This window comes from Cyanistes caeruleus, chromosome 3, assembly GCF_971803275.1.
Source record: "Cyanistes caeruleus chromosome 3, bCyaCae1.hap1.1, whole genome shotgun sequence".
In the NCBI taxonomy this organism is placed as follows: domain Eukaryota; kingdom Metazoa; phylum Chordata; class Aves; order Passeriformes; family Paridae; genus Cyanistes; species Cyanistes caeruleus.
The window spans coordinates 102,814,232-102,829,506 of NC_141703.1; the positions used below are offsets into that span (position 1 = coordinate 102,814,232).

Here is a 15,275-nt window from a genome sequence, read left to right on the forward strand (position 1 = left end):
GGTCGCGAAATTCATCGGTTCACCACCAGGCTATGTGGGCCATGAAGAGGGCGGACAGCTCACCAAAAAGCTGAGGCAGTGCCCAAATGCTGTGGTACTCTTTGATGAGGTGGACAAAGCCCACCCTGATGTGCTCACCATCATGCTGCAGCTGTTTGATGAGGTAAATCCACATCTTAGGTTAGAGTCAATACAAGGGACATGCAGAAGGTGATCGTAAGGGGTGGGAGGGATGACAGATGGAGAAGTTTATGTTGGGAGGGACCTTAAAAGCTCATCTAGTCCACGCCTTCTGCCATGGGCAGGGACACCTTCCACGAGACCAGGTTCCAAACCCCATCCAACCTGGCCTTGAACACTTCCAGGGATGGGGCAGCCACAGCTCCTCTGGGCAACCTGTGCCAGGGCCTCACCACCCTCACAGGGAAGAATTTCTTCCCAATATCCCATCTAATCCTGCCCTCTTGCAGTGTGAAGCCACTCCCCCTTCTGTCACTCCAGGCCCTTGTCCAAAGTCACTCTCCTGCACTCTGGTTGATTTTGAAGGTCCCGGTCTGTCCTCAGAGGCCACCAAACTTCAGGACAACATGCTGGAAGGTTTTGAAGGGTTTTTTTGTTTTTCTTGTAAGGATTAATAGCACCATTTTTCTTGCATAGATCATCACAGTAGCAGTTCAATGTGAAATCAATTCCTGTACCAGGCACTTGACAGGGCAATAACCCAAATGTTAATCTCAAGCGCCCAACAAGGATTTGTGTCATTGTGCTGGATTTCTGCTGTTGGAGATGGATTGAGGAAAGAAACAGCCTGGGGAGATGCTGGTTTTTTCCTTATTCCCCTCTCTTTTTTATATTATTAATCAAGAGCACTGGTGCTTTGGAAAGGTTCCTGGATTGGTTTGGGAGGCTGAGGGTTGATGCCACTGCAGCAGTGGTGGTGCTGAGCAGCCCTGGTTTGCCAGGTGATCAATCCCACAGGAATGAGGAGCTCTGCTACTCAGGTCACTGTTACAGCCATAACATGGCTATTTGTGGGCTCTGCCCAGCCCAAACCACAGCCACAGGCAGGTCAGGGTCAGGGTTAGGATTAGGATTAGGATTAGCACTAGTGTTGACCTGAGCCTGGGGCTTGTGTCAGACCTAAAACAGTGAGGTAGGCAGAGGGTCAAAGGCTGGGGAGTTCTGTATGGGCAGGCAAACAGTCATGGACTCATTGAGGTTGGAAAACCTCTCTGAGACCGTCAAGTCTAACCCTTCAGCACTGCCAAGCCCATCACTAAACCTAAATGCCACATGCCCACAGCTTTTAAATCCCTCTAGGGATTGGGACTCCCACACTGTCCTGGGTAGACTCTGCCAAGGCTGAACAACACTTTCAGGGAGGAAATAGTTCCTGAAATGCAACCTATACCTTCCCTGGTGCCTGAGGACTGTCCTTTGTTACCTTGAGGAAGCCAAGACCCCTGTCCCAGACCCAATCTCCTCCAGTCAGGGAGCTGTAGAGAGTGAGAAGTGCCTCCTCTCTCCCTCTCCCTCTCCCCAGCCCTCCTCCTGCCAAGGCATCTCCCAGTGCTTCCATCAATTATGTCCTGTATGGGGCAGGCTGGAACCATGTACAGGAGAAGTTCCTGCCATTCATGGAGAGACAAGGACTTCTCCAAACTCATCCTTGCTTTCTTCCACCTTCAAAATTGCATCCACTCTGGGGAAAAATGGGACCCATGTTCCTTTTCCTGGTGTTTTGGCTGTGTCCTCCAGCACCTGCTGACACGGCTGGTGTCATCTTGCTGTTGTTGCAGGGCAGGCTGACAGATGGGAAGGGGAAGACCATTGACTGCAAGGATGCCATCTTCATCATGACCTCCAACGTGGCCAGTGAGGAGATTGCACAGCATGCACTGCAGCTCCGGCAGGAGGCCATGGAGATGAGCAAGAAAAGGATTGCAGAAAACTTAGGTACTGGAGTATTGATCTTCAAATCCCTAAAGAACCTCCCTCCTTCCTAACACAACTTTGACACCAGCTCAGCTATCCCTCAGTAGGGGGGCACACCCAGACTCTTCAGTCCCCTCTATACTGGTCCTAACAAGTGCACATGACTTGGGAATGCTCCTCTGCCAGGAAGTCATGAAATCCCAGAAGGGTTTGGGTTGGAAGGGACTTCAAAGACCATCCCATTCCAGCCCCCTGCCATGGGCCAGGACACCTCCCAATAGACCAGGTTTCTCCAAGCCCCATCCAACCTGGCCTGAAACACTTCCAGGCAAGTAAGTACAGAAAGAGAAAGGCTGAAAGGTTGGACAGGGCTTTAAAGAGGCAGTCTCCCTCTGAAGGATGCAATGTCAAATAATGAGGATTTCAGAGCAAGTGGATTGAAGCTGGCTGGTCTTTAAGGTCCTTCTCAACCCAAACTCTTACATGATTCCATAATTCTCTTTATCAACTCGCCCTTCTCTTTCTTTTGGTACCCTTTCAAATGCTTCCTGCAAAAGGCTGTGGCTGGTTCAGCTGCTCATATGAAAGAGGAAAAGTTTTGTTTCCTCTCAGTCCTTTGCAAAGGGACTGAGCTTAGTGAATTTTACTTCCCTGTGAAATGGGAGCCTTGGCCTCACATATCAGGTTCCTGGAGAAAAAAATTCCCAAAATGTGAATTAGGTAATAAGAGGGGAATGAGGAGAGCAAAATCTTTGAGATTGAAAATGAACAACTTGATGTGCAACCTTCAGTGCCTTTGCTGGTAACTCTGAGGTTATACAGAGGAATGGTGATGCTAGCACCAGGGACTGTCCCTTTTAGGCAGTGTTTGTCCCATGGAGCAGAGGGAAAGCCTGTTTCCATCAGGTGCTGCTGTGCCTGTGGATAACCAGGAAGCCATGGACAGTGACTGCATCCCTTTTCTCATCAGTCTTAAAAAACTTACTTTGGGGTTTTTAAGATCCTTTTTAAGATCCTTTTATGATCTTAATTGTCTGGATGCCACATCTTTCTCAAGGTATCCAACAGCCTTTGCCATCTCAGATATGCCATATTCCTGCATCAGCTCCACAGGAGCAGGAAAGAACATTGGATTTTGGCATCAAACCTATTTTCCAGCTTCTTTCTTCCTGTCTCTTCGTTTTACTTTGGAGAAGTGGTTGTCAACACTGGCTTAATTCAGAATCCTTAAACTTCAGTCAGGTTGGATAAAGGACGAAACACATCTTCAACTGAACTTTCCAGAATAACATTTGAAAATGCCAAATGTTTCTTGTTTCTCTGCTCAATGAGGAGAGCATTGAATTTTAATTTCTGGGAGAGTACAGCTGCAGCAGGAGAGGAGCTGGGGAGGGCATTTGGGCACAACAGTTGCCCTCAATTTGGTTTCAAGGAGCTCCTGCCCATTTCCTGAGCTCTCAGTGTGGAGATGCCATGGCAGAAGGTTACTGAAGTCCCTGGCAGGCAGATAAATGGGAAGATAAAGGGAAGGAACAGTTTCCCCAGTGGGCTCTGCATCTACCTTTGGCGGCAGCAGATACTACATGTGAGAAGTGGGAATACTGGTAGCAGTGCTGGCTCCCTCTGCCAAAACACTGGGACTTACTGGCATCCTTGCCTGAGAGAGAGGGGTTGGAACTAAATCAGGTGATTCCAGAGCAGCCTGCACCACTCTGGGCATTAGGGGGAAACCTCCCTCACTCCCTACAACTGCCTGGACAGAGAACGTAGCCAAGTGGGCACCAATCTCTTCTTCCCAGTAACAAGTGACAGGACAAGAGGAAACAGTCTCAGTTTATCCCAGGAGAGGTTTAGGTTGGATATTGGGAAAATTTATTCTCCAAAAGTGTTGTCCAGACCTGGCACAGACTGCCCTGAGCAGTGGTGGAGTTCCCATCCCTGGAGGGATTTAAGAGGTGGATGTGGAACTTGGGGACACAGTTTAGTGATGGGCTCAGCAGTGCTGGGAGAACACTTGGACTTAATGGTCTCAGAGGGCTTTTCCAACTTAGACTACCTCTCCAGAGGAGCCTGAGAACCCCTTCTGCCACTGCTGGTGAGGGACAGCAATCTTCATCAAGGCTGCAAAGCTGGGACAGGGTCCCAGCACCCAGTGTGGGTCTGTGTCCTGTGTCCTGCCCTGTGTGCCAGGATCCAATCCAGAGCACAGGAATCTGTCTTGCTGTGAGCACCCTGCTGACAAACAGCACATGGAGGTGAATGAGTGTGGCATGGGTGAAGCTGTGGGAAGAACTGGGATGATGAAGACAAAGAAGACGACATTGGGAGAAAGAAGGGTGATGCTGCAGCCAAGCATCCAGAGTGGCTGGGAGCCAGGATTTGAGAGCAGACAGACCCTGGCTCCATCTGCAGTCAGCAGAGGGAAGTAGACTGCAGCCTGAGCAGTGCTGCAGGCACCCTGAACATGAGTTTGATGTTTGCTGGAGAGACTGTTCCAGTGTTCACAGCCCCAGAGGGCCAGTGTGCTCTCTGTGACAGGTCATCAGCTGCTGTGGAGCCCAGCTGGGCACTTCAGATTCCCAAAACCTCTGGGAACAGCTCCTGTAGGCACAGAGCAGGGAGCAAAGGCAGAGCCAGGGCTCTTTGGCTGTTCAAGGGAGCCACATCAGCACAGGATGTTCCCCTGGAGCACCACAGGACCCAGAACTGCTGTCCACAGTGCCAAGTGCAGGGACATCAAGCTGCTAAAGCAAACTGCTGGAGCATGTGCAGGTCCCAGGTCTGTCCTGCAGTAACCCCCAGACCCTTCTTTGCCCTCAGCTCCAGCTCATTCAGTGATGTCACTGTCCCACTATCCCTACTGATACCCCCCATCCACCTCTCTTCCAGAGGATGTCCAGATGGCTGACAAGATCACCATTTCCAAGCAGTTCAAGGAAAAGGTTATTCGCCCCATCTTGAAGGTATGGATGGTGTTTTCATGGCTTGTGTTTCAGGTGTCCTGAGCTTTGGTCCCATACAAAAAGAAGCACTCCTTCCCTGTGTTTCTTTCCCAGCTATGAGAGAAGGCATGTAACCCCACTAAAAATGTTAGGGAGGTCAGAGCCCAGCAGAGATAAATCATTGCTTCTTTACTCTTGGAGTGGAGCCACAATGTGTGGTGGGAAGGGGACACAGGACAGGAAGTGCTGCAGTGTGATTTGGGGGTTCTCTGCTCTCCCAAGGTCAGGAAATCCTGTCTGCAGTGACTTCCCCATGACCTTCAGTTTCTTTAAGATGTTTCTGAAGCACCTCAGGATGCTGTCCAGCTCCATGGTATGGAGCTTGGATGGCTCCTGGGAGCTATGGGAGGTGGGATGATCCCTGGGGAGCTCCTCCAGTGCCTCTCTCACTGCTGTTCCCATCAGGGTCATCATCCCTGTCCCTGCTGACCTCCTCCCTTGTCCCTGCAGGCTCACTTCAGACGGGACGAATTCCTGGGGAGGATCAATGAAATTGTCTATTTTCTCCCTTTTTGCCACTCAGAGCTCATCCAGCTGGTCAACAAGGAGCTCAATTTTTGGGCCAAAAAGGTAAAAAAAAAAAAGGCTTTAGAGGGACTTCTCAGAGTAACTCCGGAAGAAATCCCTGCTGGAGCATCTGTCCTGGGGTAAAGATACACAGTGATGTGTATCTTTACCATCATCATACAAGCTGTTGAACTTGGGGTGCTGGGGAGAGCTCTGGGAGCAGCAGAGATGGTTCCTCTTGGACTGGAACAGGGATGAGCTCCAGGCTGCCTTCAGAGATGTCATTTGTCTAATTGGTCTTTGCACATCTGAGCTCTCTGGGGGCTAAATGGGATTTTGGGGTCCCTTTGTTGTGGAATCACTGGCTTAGTGGAGCTCAGCCCTTCTCAGCATCCCAGTGCAGCATCCTCACTGCTCAAGGAGGAGGGTGCCAGGCTTGCTGGGGAGCATCCCTAATTTTTTTTCCTTTTCCTCCCCTCTCCCCTGGCAGGCCAAGGCAAGGCACAACATCACACTGCTGTGGGACAGGGAGGTCATGGACGTGCTGGCTGATGGCTACAACCTTCACTATGGTGCCCGCTCCATCAAACACGAGGTGAAGGCAGGAGGGAAGTTGGGGTGAAGTTCACGTTGTCACCTCCAGCCCCACTGCCCAGGGACAGCCAGAATTGGAAAGGCATCAAAAGAGAGATGGAGTCACTGGAGCAAATCCAGAGGATGTCATGGAGATGCTCTGAGGGCTGTAGCTCCTCTACTCTAAAGACTGGCTGGGAGAGCTGGAGGTGTTCAAACTGAACAAGAGAAGGCTCCATGGATATTTTAGAGCCCCTTCTAGTGCCTAAAAGGGCTCCAAGACAGCTGGAGAGGGACTTCAGACAAGGGCCTGGAGTAATAAATTAAGGGGAAATGGCTGCAAGAGGGCAGGGTTAGATTGGGCAGAAATTCTCTGTGAGGGTGGTGAGGCTCTGACAGAGATTGCCCAGAGAAGTTATGGCAGCCCCATCCCTGAAGTGTTGGAGGCCAGGTTGGACATGGCTTGGAGCAACCTGGTCTAGTGGAAGGTGTCCCTGCCCATGGCAGGGGGGTACGAAATGTTAACAAATTTTTAAAAAGTCCTTTTCAACCCAAGCCATTCCGTGATTTCCTGACTCTGTGGGTCTGACATCTCTGGGAAGATTTCCATGGTCTGGGGGAAGAAGTGGCACACCCACACTCCAGAGGCAGGCAATAAGTAGGATGAAGAAAAGGTTGATTTTGCACAAGCTGAGGGTGGGAAGGAACTGGCCATCTCTATGGGAGGCTTTCCACAGGGTTTTCCTGTCAGGATCTGGTCTGTCCCTCAGGTGGAGCGGCGCGTGGTGAACCAGCTGGCAGCTGCCTACGAGCAGGACCTGCTGCCACGGGGCTGCACCCTCAGGATCATCGTGGAGGATTTCGACAAGCAGCTGCTGAAAACCACAAAGGAGTCTTCCTCCAGCACAGAAAAATCCAAGGGGCCGACCCTGCGGCTGGAGATTGTAGAGAAGGACAGCAAGGCCCGAAAACTGGAGATCCAGGCACCGCTGAACCCCGAAAACATCACTTACTTCTTGTAGGCTGCACAGGGTGCTCACAGTAACAATAAAATACCCCAAGAGTTGGAGCGAGCCTTGGTGTCAGAAAGGGCAGAGCCACAGTCCTGCCACCACTCGGGCATGGGCATGGGCACAGCCACAGACACGGATATGGGCAGGAGCTGCCCCAGGATGGGCATGAAGGGCTCTAGGCATGCAGCTGTGGGTGACAAAGTGCCCTGGTGCCATTCAGGGATGGGTCAGTGGATTGTCCTAGGCTTTCACAGGGTGTTGGAGTTTTTTAAGCAGGGGGAACTGTGGACCATGTGGGAGCCAATTTGTCATTCCCATGGGAGGGGGCTTGTTGGGTTGGCTGGGCTGGCAAGGTGGGGAATGGGAACTGAGTGTAAAAGCCACCAGGCACTTGCTCTGTATTGTCCCTGTTTCTTTATGGCAATAAACGTGCTATGTGCATCCAACCCTTGGTGTCCCCAGCTGTTGAGACCACTGTCCTCATCCCAGGGCACTCTGGGGTCTCCTGCTCATCACCAGGAGCCAGGAATGTCACCAGGAGATACCACCATCACCACTTCTTCCAGGAGATATTTAACATCTCAGGTGGAACTGAGCTGTCCAAGTTGTCCCCCTGAGGACACAGAGGCTGTGGCCCCCCCATGGGGGCTCCTTCACCCTTGAGGGTGCTGCTCTAGGAGACAATGAATAGGAGACATGGTCACTACTGGGGCCACCCCAGACCTGGGTTTTGAAGAGTAGGACATGAAATACATACGGAAATTGAACCCTCCCAGGATGAATGAGCCCTGAGTCACTGTCCCTTGGGATGCAGACAGGATCCCTATCCCACTGTTACCCCCTACCCTGATGTCCTTAGGGGGTTTTGGTTCTAGTGCTGGTTCTTGTCTTCCCGGGATACAAGGAGGTTTGGTGGGGGATTCTTTGAAGCCACTTCCTATACCAGTTGCTTTTTCTTGGCTTAATGCCAGGGGCTGGAGCAGGATGCCATCCCTGGAGGGTTTGGGAGTGTCACCAGGCTCTGCTGGAGCCTACCAAGGTGAGATTCACTTCCACAGGTGTGCACTGAGGTGTACAGTGAGGTCTGTGTATGTGCATGGCAGCACAAAGGTGTAACGTACACGTGTGTGTGGGTGTGCACCTCTGAGCACAGCTCTTCCCTGGGGTGTGCTCTGGGGTGTGTGCTCAGCTGTCCATGGGGGTACAGCTGTGCCATGCCATATTGTGCCAGGTCATGCTGTGCCAGGTCACTCTGTCACTGACAAGTCACATCATCCTATACCGTGCCATTCCATTCCACACTGCACCACCATGCCACGTCCCAGTGTGCCAAGCTGTGCCTGTGCCACGGATCACAGTCCCACAGGCAGGAGCCAGGGCTGCATGGGCCCTCCTCAGCCCTGCAAGGTGGTTTTCCTGGTGCCAACACAGGTAAATGGGCTTCCACTGCCAGGAAGAGTGCCTGGGAGCATGGGATCTGGAGGAAAAATCTCTGGCTATTCCAGACACATTCAGTTCCCAGCATCTGCACCCCATGCTGGCACCTGATCCAGTCAGGGCAGAGGGTACCCACCAGCATGAGGGCTCAGGACACCCTGGAGCACCTCAGCTTTGTCCCCAGGAACAATGTGGCAGTGGACAGAGGCCTCCAGCACCGCTGGGAGCAGCTGTGGGGCTGGGGGACCCACCAGGAGCCCCTAACACAAAACCTGGGGGACTCCATGGGGTGATGAAAGCTAGAGAGTGTGGGAGAGACAGCAATGATAAGTGGTATCATCCCAGCCAAGCTGGGACTAGAGCTGGGGGAGTCTGGGGTGTGATCAGAGGGAATCCTGCAGAGGGGTCCTGTCAGAGAGTGTCCCATCAGCATGGGATCCATCGGAGGGGTTCCACCCATCAGAGGGGTCCCATTCAAAGAGTTCCATTGGAAGGAGTGCCCCATCAGACAGGGATCCCATCAGGACAGTCCCTCTGGAGCCTGTCATAAGGGGTCCCATTGGAGAGGGTCCCACCAGCTCCCCCCAGCCAGCTCTGCAGGGACCCCAGTCCACCCAGGCACATGGGCATGGAGGCACAAGCCTACAGGGAGCTCCCAGCACACAATGGGATGGAGTGATGGTGGTCCCTGTCCCCATCTCCCCACCGCACCCAGCCCCCCCTGCTGCCAATGCCGCCCGTTTCGAGGGCGAGGAGCATCAGTCTTCACCCACACCCCTCCTCTTTCCCATTCGGCAGCACCGGGGACAGCTGGGCCACCGCCAGCACCCTTCTCCCTTTATCCACCACACTCTGCAGGGATCACCCACATTCCGCGGGAGCCGAGGGATGCAGGACGGCTCCGGCTCTACCCCCTAGCTGCGCCCCATCCCACTCCCCTCCGTGCTCCCTTCCCTCTGCTCTCCCCCTTCATCTCCCTCCTCCTCTTCGCCCTCCCGGCTCTCCCCGGCTCTGGGTAGCACCAGCAGCTCCTTGCGTGGCAGATTGCTGCCTAATTAGTTTAGAGGGAAAACTTAATTGAATTAACTTTTCACAGCTCCAGCAGCCCGACAGTGGGGCCTCGCTCCGCGCCAGCCCCACGCCCTGATCGAATTAACTTGTTTAGCAAGCTGCCCGCTTTGGCCGTGCAGCTGGGCTGGACGCGAGGGGGGCAGCGGCAGCACCCACCGGGCCCGGGGCTCCCCGCGGGGGAGCGGGGACCGAGATGTGACCGGTCGGGAGCAGGGAACGGAGACCAGGACGGAGCAAGAGCCTTTGTAGCTGGAGATGTGGGGCAGGATGCGGGATGGGCATGGGGCAGGACACAGGGCAGGACAGGTGGCAGGGCATGGGCCAAGAGACAGGGCGGGAGACGGGGCAGAACGCGAGGCAGGACACAGGGCAGGATGCACGGCAGGAAATGGGGAAGGACCCAGCTTAGGACAGGAGATGGGACAAGAATATAGGACAGAAAGTGGGACGGGATGAGGGGTTGGATACAGGGCAGGACGTGGAGCAGAACAGGTTCGAACCGATCCCGCAGGACTCAGGCAGAGTCCCTTCTTCTGCCAGCCCCCCCCGGTCCCCTGGGGGGCCCAAAGCCCTTCATTAGGCACAATTAGACTTTTAAATCCTCTTTAGTGCAAGTGTTTGTCTTGAAAATGTCCCAAATCCCGCCAAATCCTCCCCAAATCCTCCCGCATCCCCCCTCCCCACATCCCCCTCTAGTGCCGCTGAAAGGGGCGAAAGCCTTTGCCTCGGTCCCTGTAGGGGGCTGGGGGGATGGGGTGCTTTGAAATTCATCCGGGCTGAAAACTGGGGAGGGGGATTGCAAAGGCCAGAGCCCCCCGAGGAGAGAGGGGTGGGACTGAGTACCGCTCCAAAGCCGCCTGCTTCCCCCAGGCACCCAGGGAAGGTGGAGGGAACCCAGGGATGGGGTGTGGTGGTGGTGCTGCCCTCCTGCCCCTGGGATGCTCAGCCTCTGGGGCACGGCATGGCATGGCACGGCATGGCATGGCATGGCACGGCACGGCATGGCATGGCATGGCACGGCATGGCATGGCACGGCATGGTACGGCATGGCATGGCATGGCATGGCGACAGGGACGGAAATGAGGATCAGGATGGAGACACATAGGGGATGGAATGGGATGGGGACAGGGATGGCACTGGGATGGGATGGGATGGGATGCCGTGGAGTGATGATGGGGATAGGATGGAGATGGCGTTGGAGACAGGGACGATACAGAAGGATGGGGACACGGGGGGAAGGTCCGAGCGCTGCTCCCAGAGCGGGCCCGCCGAGTGCGGCTCCGGAGGTGTCCAGGGGCCGCTCCCCTCCCACCTCCCGCCCCGAAGTAGCGGCTGCCAGAGTCGCTCCGAGGTGGGGGTGCGTGCGCCCACGAAGGGTTAAGGGGGGCGGGGGGCTGAGAGGAGGGGGGTGTCGGCTCCGCCCGCTCCCGCCGTCCCCGGGAGATATTGTCATGCAAAAGCCCCCGGCGAGCGCAGCCTTTGTCCGCGCTCCCCCCGCCGGTATATTAACGGGCCGGGGCGGCGGCGGCGGCGGCGGCGGGGGCGGGCGGGGGCCCGGCGGGCAGGAGGCGGCGGGGACGGGCGGGTGGCAGCCGGGGCCGCACCGGGCTCGCCATGGACTACTCCTACCTCAACTCCTACGAGTCCTGCGTGGCCGCCATGGAGGCGAGCTACGAGTTCAGCCCCTGCAGCCAGGCGGGCTCCTTCCAGTACAGCCCCATGCGGGGGGGCTTCGGGCCCGCGCCCGCCTGCGCCCCCCTCGCCTCCGCCAGCTGCGCCCTGGGTGCCCTCCGCGACCACCAGCCCTCACCCTATTCAGCAGGTAAGGGAGAGGGACCCCCGAGCCGCCGGGAGCTCCCGGGACACTCCCCGGGCAGCCCCCGGACGGGCGCGGGGGAGCGGCCAGGCCGTCGCGGCTGGCAGGGATGGGAACTGCCGGGGCACCGGGGCAGCCGGGGCTCGGCACCGACGGCAGCCGGTGATGCCGGGGCTCTGTGCCATCGCTTGCCGGAGCCGTCGGTCTCCCGTACGGTCGGCGCTCGATGCCGTCGGTGGCCGATAGTGTCGGTTCCCGGAGCCGCTGCCCTGCGCTGCCAGGACTCGATGCCGACGGTACCATTAGTGCCGGTTCCCGGTGCCCTATCCCACCGATTCCCGGTACCGTTGTTGTCCGGTACCGTCAGTGCTCGGTGCTGCCATCGGCACCCGCTGCCATCGGTTCCCGGTGCCGACAGCGCTCGTTATCGCCGGTTCCCAGCGCCGCTGGTGCCCGGCACTGTCAGGATTCGTCACCATCGGTTCCAGGTACCGCTGGAGACCGACATCACCCGTTCCGGGTGACCCCGGTGCCCAACACCGTTAGTGCTCGATGCTGCCCGTTCCGGGATCCGTCTGTTCCCGGTGCAGCCAGTGCCCGTTCCTGCAGCTTGCCCTGTCGGTTCTCGGTACCGTCAGTGCCACCCGTGCCCGCTGCCGCCCGTTCCCGTGGCCGCCGGTGCTCGGCACCGTCAGGCTCGATGTCCTCGGTAGCGGCTGCTGGCGGTCCTCGGTGCCGTCATTCCCGTGACATCGATTCCCGGTGCTGTCGATCCCCGGCGCTGTTGGTGCGAGGTCCCGGCGCTTCCCGGCGCTGCCAGCGCCCGAAGCCCAGGCTGGCTCTGCCTGCCTCGGTCCCTACCCCCTCCCCGTCCCGGGTCTCCCCGCTCGCCTCCGCCCGTGTGGATGAACCTTCCCAAGCACGGCCGCAGGTCCTGGGGGTCCCTGGAGCTGTGACGGCCCCAGAGCGGGCTTGGGGAAGGTCCTCACCCTTGGAACCCCACTCCCGGCTCCGCATTCGTTGTCACCGCGGAGCCGCTGCCTGGGGCTGCGCCGACAACGAAGAAGCTGCCGATCGGTAGCGGCCGCCCCATCCGGGCCGGTACCGCAGTGTCCCCCCTGCCCTGCTCCTGCCCCGAGGCCCCGCGTCCCGCGGAACCAACGGGGCCGGGGGCGCAGCGGGGACAGAGATCCAGCCCTGCCCTCGTCCTTGCCGCCCTGCCCGCGGAGCCCTGCCTGGTTCATCCTGCCCGGTTCATCGTGCCCGGTCCATCCCCTGATTCCTCCTGCCCCGTCCGCCCCTTCTCAGATCACCCCAGCCCAGTTTGTCCTTCCTGGTCATCTGTCCTTTGCCGATTCCTCTGCCCAGTGCATCCTCTGCCCGTTTATGTATTCCCCGTCTATTTCTTCACAGGCAATCCTTGCTTAATCCTTCCCTGCCCCGTCCTTCCCTTCCCGGTTCCCCCTACCCAGTTCATCCTTCCCGGTCCATTTATCCCTGGCCAGTGTCCCCTGGCCAGTGTCCCCTGCCCAGTCCATTGCTTCCCGTTCATCCCTTCCCAGCGCGTTCCTTCCCGGTTCATCCCTGCCTGATCCATCCCTGCCCGGTGTCCCACGCCTGCTGCATCCCTTCTCGGTCCATTTCCTCCTGCTCCACCCCTGCCTGATGCCCCCTGCCCAGGTGTCCCCCAGTGTCCGCCCCAGTCCTCCCGCTGTACTGACTCCCTGTTTCCCTCATAGTTCCCTACAAATTCTTCTCGGACCCATCGGGGATCAACGAGAAGCGGAAGCAGCGGCGGATCCGGACAACATTCACCAGCTCCCAGCTGAAGGAGCTGGAGAGGGTCTTTGCCGAGACCCACTACCCTGACATCTACACCCGCGAGGAGCTGGCCCTCAAGATCGACCTCACCGAGGCCCGGGTGCAGGTCAGCTCCGGGGAGGGAGGAGGGGACTGGGGCTGGGGGTGGAAGGCTCTAATGCCACCAGAGCAGGCACCCTGACCACGGGACGCTGCTGCTCTGCTCCCCGCATTGGCAGGGGCGACAGGAAGGGACATGGCCTTGGCACTGCCGCAGTCAGGGGACACACTGTTGTCACAGCCTTGCCCTGCTGGGAGCTTGCGGGGACAGCCTGGCTCCCAGTAGAGTGCGGGCATTGGCTCATGCCACAGCGCTGTCACTGTCAGCAGTGAATTAGTCCAGTCCCAAACACCTCGAGGTTGGTGAGAGTCCAAGAAGGCCGGAGAGTGGCACTTTGTGGGTACAAATGTCCCCCGTGTGAGTGCAGGTTTTTCCTGGGGGATGCAGACAGCCCGTGTGGGTGCAGATCCTCCTCAGTCAGTGCAGACACCCTGTGCCAGTGCAGAACCCTCTTCACGGGGTCCTTCCGTGTGGGATCCCCCCGTGTCAGTGAATGCCCCCCGTTGTGGCTTCAGACCCCCCTGGTTAGTGCACGCTTCCCCTTTTTCAGAACATTTGTGCCCACAGGGATGTAGGGACCACAGGAGTGGAGGTCTTTGCCCCTCTCCCTCCCGGAGGGGATGGTGAGCGGACCCCACTGTTGGGGAGCCGTGGGGTGCAGGCTGTGGGGTGGGCTCTGACCGCACAAGGTGCAGCTGTGGGTGCGGTGTGAGGATGTCCCCTCCCCATTTCCCTCCCCAACCCCGGAGCACAGGCCGGTGCCTGGCACCAGCCTCACAAATCCACGTTGTTGCGGATACGCGGATCCCTGCGGTGATGTGGAAGACGTTTCCCGAGGGAACGGAGGGTTGTGAGACCCACCCCGGAGCCCGGGAGGGCTCCCCGAACCCCCAGGGACCGTGGCAATGGGTGTTCCCATCCCCTCCATCCCCTCCAGGTGTGGTTCCAGAACCGTCGAGCCAAATTCCGCAAGCAGGAGCGCGCGGCCAATGCCAAAGGTGCCGGCGGCTCCGGCAGCACCGGCAAGAAGTCGGAGCCGCGCTCCTCCTCAGAAGACGACGAATCCAAGGAATCCAACTGCAGCCCGACTCCAGACAGCACGGCGTCCCTGCCCGCGGCTGCCATCGGCAGCCCCGGCGGCAGCTTGAGCCCCAGCCCTGGCGTGGGGGCACCCCTGGGGTCCGGCCATGCCCCCCAGCCCCTCAAGGCACCGCTCTGGGCAGGGGTGGGCGGCGGCAGCGGCGCCCCCAACACGGCCGAGCTGCTGAAGGCCTGGCAGCCCGCCGAGGCCGTGCCGGGACCCTTCTCCGGCGTCCTCTCCTCCTTCCATCGGAAACCAAGCGGCATCAAGACAAACCTCTTCTGATCCCTGAAGCACCGGTTCCGGCTGCCCCCGAACCCCCCCCCGGCCCCCCCTGCACCCCCAGCCCCCGCCCCACCACGGCCCCGGCCGCGATGCTTCGGCACACGGGGAGAGGGAGCCGGGGCCGCCGCCCGGGCCCGCAGCGGGGGCAGCTCCCCGCGGGTGCTGTGGGACCACGGCGGTGCGGGGGACACCGGCCCCACGCTCGGCCGGCGTGGCCCTGGCAGAGCCTTCGGGGCTGGGGGCTCCCGGCGCACTCCAGGGTTGGGGGCGGATGCGGGGCTCCCCACGGCGCTGCGGGTGCTCCAGCATCGCCCCAGGAGATGCGCCCCATCAGTGGGCTGTGCCGCTGGGCTGGGGGCGAGAAAGCACTTTATGGGGGGGCTCTGGGGCCCAGCGGCTGGGCGGTGCCGGGGAGTCCGGAACGGAGACAGCCCTTGGTGTGGGGAGGGGCCGATGTCCCCCGGATCCTGCCTGCTGACACGGATTCCCCACCCAGCAGCACCTGGCAGGGAGAAAACGCGCTCCCCCCGCCCCCGGAGACTGTGGGGAGTAAAGGCAGGGCCGGGAGGCTCAGCGCTCACCTGCATCGCTGCAGGCGCCGCCAATGGGGACAGAACTGCCGGGGGTGAGGTGT

The 15,275-nt window shown here is 58.3% G+C and overlaps 2 protein-coding genes across 5 annotated transcripts in view; both read left to right on the top strand.

Annotated features, from left to right (window-relative positions):
* Positions 1-7,476, top strand: part of CLPB (ClpB family mitochondrial disaggregase) — a 74,711-nt gene extending 67,235 nt beyond the window's left edge. Inside the window, exons 11-16 of one of the 3 annotated variants that reach the window (XR_015285169.1) lie at positions 2-163; positions 1,800-4,714; positions 4,825-4,898; positions 5,388-5,507; positions 5,935-6,039; positions 6,788-7,476. Coding sequence is in view for 2 of the 3 variants with exons in the window: in XM_023944268.2 (XP_023800036.2) it covers positions 2-163; positions 1,800-1,956; positions 4,825-4,898; positions 5,388-5,507; positions 5,935-6,039; positions 6,788-7,039 (870 nt within the window). In the remaining variant the exon portion in view is untranslated. The remainder of the gene's footprint in view (position 1; positions 164-1,799; positions 4,715-4,824; positions 4,899-5,387; positions 5,508-5,934; positions 6,040-6,787) is intronic. The other 2 variants (XM_023944268.2, XM_023944276.2) reach the window with 2 other exon arrangements.
* A 3,659-nt stretch (positions 7,477-11,135) lies between these two features.
* On the top strand, positions 11,136-14,696 carry PHOX2A (paired like homeobox 2A). 2 transcript variants are annotated; one of them, XM_086883463.1, is made up of 3 exons: positions 11,136-11,360; positions 13,094-13,281; positions 14,213-14,696. In XM_086883463.1, exons 1-3 carry the CDS (start codon positions 11,153-11,155, stop codon positions 14,639-14,641), a joined length of 825 nt encoding a protein of 274 aa, XP_086739589.1. In that variant the 5' UTR covers positions 11,136-11,152; the 3' UTR covers positions 14,642-14,696. The 2 variants fall into 2 exon arrangements, with proteins under 2 accessions (XP_086739589.1, XP_023802221.2); XM_023946453.2 differs by lacking the exon at positions 11,136-11,360 and adding an exon at positions 11,855-12,063.
* Positions 14,697-15,275: the final 579 nt, after the last annotated feature.

What these genes read in the sequence shown, in the direction of transcription:
- PHOX2A (XM_086883463.1), top strand. Translation starts at nt 11,153, where the DNA reads ATGGACTACTCCTACCTCAACTCCTACGAGTCCTGCGTGGCCGCCATG. An exon ending in GCCCTCACCCTATTCAGCAG is followed by an intron (nt 11,361 to 13,093) that starts GTAAGGGAGAGG and finishes TTTCCCTCATAG; the next exon opens with TTCCCTACAAATTCTTCTCG. An exon ending in TCACCGAGGCCCGGGTGCAG is followed by an intron (nt 13,282 to 14,212) that starts GTCAGCTCCGGG and finishes CATCCCCTCCAG; the next exon opens with GTGTGGTTCCAGAACCGTCG.